The 6,417-nt window shown below is 37.9% G+C and overlaps 1 protein-coding gene across 1 annotated transcript in view; it reads right to left on the bottom strand.

Annotated features, from left to right (window-relative positions):
• The window catches only part of LOC121326626 (rhodopsin kinase grk7-a-like), a 5,609-nt gene extending 1,565 nt beyond the window's left edge, over window positions 1-4,044 (bottom strand). The window contains exons 1-3 of the mRNA XM_041269962.1: window positions 3,230-4,044; window positions 2,370-2,807; window positions 643-914 (exon numbers count right to left, since the gene is read on the bottom strand). Coding sequence (XP_041125896.1) covers window positions 643-914; window positions 2,370-2,807; window positions 3,230-3,832 — 1,313 coding nt within the window. The 5' untranslated portion in view covers window positions 3,833-4,044. The remainder of the gene's footprint in view (window positions 1-642; window positions 915-2,369; window positions 2,808-3,229) is intronic.
• Between the last annotated feature and the right edge of the window lie 2,373 nt (window positions 4,045-6,417).

The raw sequence follows: 6,417 nt of genomic DNA, 5'->3' as shown, positions 1-6,417 counted from the left end.
CACTGTTACAATCAAGTGTCAAGATTGCTTGTGCTACCTGCTGGACAACACATTACAATACAGCTCACAGAAATTATTGAAAAATATACTCAGTAGTGTCCCCCAATCCTAATAATGTGTAGAATTAGTATGCAGATAATTGGGTCACACATAAGTTCCTTTATTTGTATTTATTTTTTATAAATGTCCAATTATTGTCCACCCCTGCCCCCTTTTCTCCCAATTTGGAATGCCCAATCGCTTTTCTCCTCACCGCAGCAATTCCCCACACGATGACCCGAAGGTTCAGTGGGCATCCTCTGATCCCATGACCAAGCCAGCTTCTTTTTTCACCCAGGAACACAAGAGCAGATGTGAGGGAGCTACCGACCTCTGCAGGACAAAGGCCAGCCCTGCAGGTGTCCGCTCTGAACTCACTGGGCGGCTTTCTCTCCCAAACCCAGGGGAGCGCTACAGCCAGTGAAGACTGGTCAACTTCACGCAGCCAGGATACATGTATGACACCCTATGCACCGTGCAGCTGAGCTTTTACCAGGCGAGCTACTCAGGGACCCCCTTAACTTGCTTAATTACATTTCTTTTGTGATTCTTCGTTTGAAATTATATGACTACGGTCTCTGACCATCATCATGCACACTGTACCTGCATCCTAACCGATCCTCCACCTTCTTGACCAGGAACTGCTTGCAGATATCTTTGGTCGGTTCATCGAAGTTGGCATGCTCAAACTTCACCTCATCCTCAAGGCACCTCCTCTTCACTTCATCCTTATTCACTTTCTCTTTGAAATCCTTGAAAGGGGTCCTGCCGGCAATCATTTCATAGATACTGCAGCCCAGGGCAAACCAGTCCACGGAGCAGGTATAGTTCTCTTCATTCAGGATTTCTGGAGCCATGTAACCAGTGGTGCCAGCCTAATTCAGCAAAGTTAGATAACACATATCACATAACAGTGCCACATAGCATTCCAAAACTTCATTTAATGGCCAATAATTGATATGGTAATAAAATGAAAGCATCTTTTCAGAAATTTATCCTGCAGCATATGTTTGTACAGCATCAGTAAGAATAAAAAAGCATTTAAATTATGATACAATAACCCTGAAAATGTTGGAAGCATCAGTAAATTTCTGCAATAACATATATTATCATACTGACATTATTTTGTTGGTATCTAAAACATAATTTTAAAACAGCAGAGAAAGTGGCCAATCCAGTACCACATTCAAGTTAAGGATAGTGCAGAGGGCCACAAAAAGTTGAAAAAACTGGTAGTGAGTGAGGTGTAGGGATAGGGCTTATATAAAACAGGTACACATTTCACTATATTCAGGAGTACTTAGACAATACAAATTAGCTCAGGGATTATGTCCCAATGCATGACAAATTGCAACACACATTCAGTACTATTTATTTTGCACACTATTTATATTGAGCTAGAGGAGTTAAATCACAACATTTCTTTGGCTTTATTAATTTAACAGTGACAACATATTTAAGGTAGACACAAAGCAAGCTGAGTTATAATTCATGCTGTTACTTTTTGTCCTAGATTGTTGTAATGAAGGCTCCACCCTTCACAGTATCTCATCCAAACATATTTGTGTAAAGCCTTCTAAAGAAGATTACATTCACAAAGCCAGCGATGCCTTAGACCTGCCTAGGTTGTACTATAGACGGGCATTAGATCATTTGTTTAAATGTCAAAAAAATCTAAAAAAGAGTAATTACATGAGAAATGTCATACTTTCTAATTTGGAAACATTTTATAGCATAGCTGTTCATGTAGCTCTGCTCTGATGTAATGCATTCTTCAATATGCCTACATCTTAGCACTTATTGCCTGTGGAAATAATCTGAGCAATAAGTGAAACAGTTTCTTTTACAGTTTTCTTTTTAAAGTATTCTTATTTATACTGGGTAGTGGATCTGCTATGAATACTTTATGTGTATGTTATATGGGTTTTCAAAGTTAATATCAAGGATAACAAAAGTGCTACTGAGAGTATTTTGAATTTTACATAGTATGCCAGTTAAGTGAAGCTTTACCGCAATAAAAGTTCCAATTCAAAATAGAAAATTAGCTAATTTAATCTAAATTTATTTGTGCTGTAAATCACTCATTTAGTTTTGTTTCTGATTGTGAATTTTATAAAGTGATTATAAATTCATGTCAGCTGCCGAGACACTATAACAAAAAATGTTGAAGACATTCCTGTGTCCTTACAATGCCAAGAAGACACAGCATATTAGTGGCTACACGATAGTAAAATCCTTAACCAGTTGTCACTTTGTATTATGAATCGCCTGTAGACTTTTAGTAAAGGCAAATCCTGTACTGTCTGTGATGCAACTGCTCTTCTACTTACCTTTTGGTTGATTGGTTTTCCTTCTTTAATTTCAACTGCCAAACCCAAATCAGATAACATGCATTGGCCATTGTCATCCAAAAGTACATTTTCTGGCTTCATATCTCTGTAGACTATATTAATTGAATGCAGGTGCAGGATGCCACAGGTTATTTGGGCTGTGTAATAGATGGCACGGTTCATTTCTATACCTCTTTCCCCGATGTTGTAAATGTGGTATTTGAGATCGCCTCCATTCATGAGACTCATCACCAAACAGAGATGGGTTTTGGATTCGTAAGCGTACGCCAGTTTGACAATGAAGGGGCTGTTGACTTTCTCCAAGATCTCTTTTTCCAGCAGGGCCATCTTTTCTCCTTTTTTCTTTTTTAATCTCTTCTTGTCCAGTTTCTTGCAAGCGTACATCTGTCCAGAAACCTTTACTTGGATAGCGCAGACCTGGAATAGAGCAAGATAAAGCTATCAGGTTTCTTACACAACAGCGTTCAGACTGCTTCACTGCAATGCAACCTACCTTTGTGTGATATCATATACTTTATTGATGCCTCTCTAAGCAGTATGAATCTTATGTTTAATTGCAATAGATGTTCTTTACAGCTTACTCTTAATTTCATGTTAATGAACTTGAAGGGACTGCTTGGTACTGTAGGTTAACAATACTAAACTGTAAAGGAAACTGACCCACTATTCAGACTCTAAGAAATGAAGACATAAAATAAATAAATAAGTAAGTATGGGAGTGGAAAACATATTTGCTAATTTGAATCCTCTTTTATAACATATTTGTAACAATGCATTGCATATTGAAGATACAGGCTTACACAAGTATTGGGGAATACAAACAGCTAAAGAAATCTTACCTCTCCAAATCCTCCTTTCCCCAGAATCCTGAACTCATAAAAATATTTCTCAGTAATTGGCTGCTGTTCAAATACTTTCCATTGCATGAACTTGTCAAAGAAGCCACTGCTTTGAAATTCCTGGAAGGGTTTGCCCATAAGAAACTTCCTGGTTTCCACTTTGGCCAGCGCCATGACCTCCTCAAAGTCCTTCTCAGTCACATTTTTGCACTTTTCAGCTACCTCTGGGCTCACGTAAGAGATGAAGTTCTTGGAGTCTGGTTTGAGGAAGCTGGTGGCAATGTTCTGGTGCAAGCTGTCTCTCCCGGTATTCTCTGCCAGCTCCCAGTTATTCAGCTCGTCCAGGAAGGCGATAGCAGTCTGATACTCAGGGACTGTCTCCGTAAACTGTCTGAAAAACCTTTTCCCTATGGGCTGCTGCTCACAGACACTTTCAAACTCAGCGCAGATCTTCTGTCTCATTTCCACACACTTATCGGGGCTGGGAAGGGACAGGCTCCTGCGCCTCTTTAGCATTTCTTTGATGTCACCATCCACGCTTTTCCTGGCTTGCAGGAAAGCCGTGTTGGCTATCAAATTGTCCAGACCGCCCATGTCACACATCTTGGCTGTTTTTGTATGTCCTCTTTAGCCACTGAAGTTGGCTGTATTGTATATCCTTCCAACCCTCTGAGGAGTGCTGAGTGGATCTGAAGCCTGCTGTGGTAGCAAGAGACACTGGCTCTCAAGTAATTACTCATTTAGAATTAAATACCTCAGAAGGATTTTCGTTAAGTATCTTTAGGTGTTCTACTCACGGAAAGTAACTTGTAAGAGGTTTATTTGCTAAGGAGCTTTCAACTTTCTATGTTTAGTTGCCGGCTGTAGGCCAGCACATGTGGACAAAGCGCATGTCACTATTATGTAAGGAAATATTACAAAGTACACCTGATAACATTAAAACTTCTGTAACAGTAATCCCTGACCTTTTAGCACACAAGGGTCAAATATCAATAATGTGAACTTACTGTAAATATATAAGGCTACTATGGACGGTCTAAATCAATACAGGCCTAATAATATGAATCTATATATAACTAAATCAGCTTGGCCAGTTTTGGTTAATACATAACCATGTAGATTAACACTTAAAACCTTGTAGTGTTGAAATAATGTTGAAAAAACTGTTCCTATGCAGGTAAACAGATTGCAGAAACATGGAATATTTTAGGGTGTGTCAAAATAAATTCAAATCAGTTTGTGTTTAAGGAGTTTACAAGCCTTAAAACCAAATGCATGAGAGTTCTGCACAATACATTATGTATGCGAGTTCTCAGCAATGCACATTTTTCTTTTCTTCTTGAGGTATTCTTTTTTTTTTTATAGAATACGGCAAAAAAGTCTGCCAAGGTGTTGGTAACGTTAAACATTAGAAGATTTTTTTTTTGGATACCCAGAAACAAAGAAGATTAAGTTTCCAGTATTCTTTTGATGATCATAAAGCAGAAATAAATAAGTAAACTTGAATCTAAAAGAACAAACCTCAGTACACATCTCGGCCAGCGCCAGGGATACAGCATTACATTATGCAGATTAAACTGATCACAGTAAGCAATCTCCTTTTAATATAAAGCTCTGTAGACACATGAGACGAGCTGCTTCATCCTGGAACTCAATAGAAATACCAAACTTACAAAGCTGCTTATCAAAGTGCCACATTCCTGCATTTCTATTGCATTTCACATAATAAAGAATCATTGTCTTGTGACTGGACCTGTTTTAGCAGCCAGTTTATTGGAGTAGAAAAATATTCTGTATTATATTCAGGAGGGAGCTGCCCACCTGTGCACAATAAACATGGCTTACTGTCTTTCAACAATATGCACTAAAAATGTACGAAACTTTAGTCCAGTAGTATACAAAAATGTTGTCTTTAGTCATTGTTCAGAAAATATTTATATTTTAAATAACTTTCTCTAAACGCTGACTTATATGCGAGTTATTCTACAACAGCATGAAGTAGCATCAAATCTAATGCTAGCACAATATGTTCTGTAAAACAAAAAAAGAAACAAGCACCCCCCCTACAAAAAGGGCTACAATATACACCTAATACTGAAATGCATTTACTGTTAAAGTGACCGTGTTCAAATAATTACTGCAGTATTCATTTTTCAAAAGACCAGTATATATACCCTAAATGATGTCATGGCGACATTGCAGACACTACAGATTGACTGAGCTAAAAATAAAACCAATCTTTTAAAGATGTTATGTTTGCCAGTCCACAGTATCCAATATTGTATGCCTGTTCTGATGAGGTAATAACCAGTTAGATCATTAAAATGACTACAGCAAACACCACTTGCTGGTCATTCTTAGGCAATGAACCTGCTATTGCCTAATTTATGGATAGGCTCCTATATTACAAAAATCAATATGGCCAAATGCAGCCCCCCATCCTTCCAGTAGCTTTGCTCTGCATTCAGAGGTAAAGCAGCTACTATTTATTTGATCACTCGAATTCTAATTGGCTCTGGTGACTGCATTTAAATGACTTTAATACAGATCACTGGATCTGGCTTGCTGCACACAAGGTACTGTACATGGGCAACCCTTTTTGGTGGCTTTTTAAGAACATAGCTGCTACAGTATTGATAACAGTAACATACTCAGCCATTCCTAGTTTTATAATTTAAGACCATGCTAGTTGAAGGATGTTTATTTGTAGCACATGGCAAAATAGTCTTAAAATAAATAGCTAGTACTAGACAGCCATGATTTGCTGTATATATATATATATATATATATATATATATATACACACACACACACACACACACACACACACACTGACATCCACCTTACAAATCCAGTTTTATTATTAAATGCTCAGATCCGGCTGAGTTGATAAGAGGAATACTGTATACAGCGTAAGGCACTTTCACTTGAAGCACCAATTAATGAAAGGCACATCAATGGAGACACATTCTTCATTATTTTTCATGCTGTCACCCCAAGTCCAGGTCACACCACGGAGTAAAAATAGCATTGATCCAGTTTTAGAAAGTCTGTAACAAGCCTATTTGTGTTATATGCCTTTTGTTGAATTCAATTTAATGGGACTTCAGAAGCAACCACCACGGCTTAGCCAATCTTTAATATTTTATCTTGGTTACCCATGCCACATACAAATGAATATTAAGTAA

This window comes from Polyodon spathula, chromosome 14 (assembly GCF_017654505.1).
Source record: "Polyodon spathula isolate WHYD16114869_AA chromosome 14, ASM1765450v1, whole genome shotgun sequence".
Lineage (NCBI taxonomy): Eukaryota > Metazoa > Chordata > Actinopteri > Acipenseriformes > Polyodontidae > Polyodon > Polyodon spathula.
The sequence above is the reverse complement of the archived record's forward strand: the minus strand, read 5'-3'. Positions and strand labels throughout refer to the sequence as shown.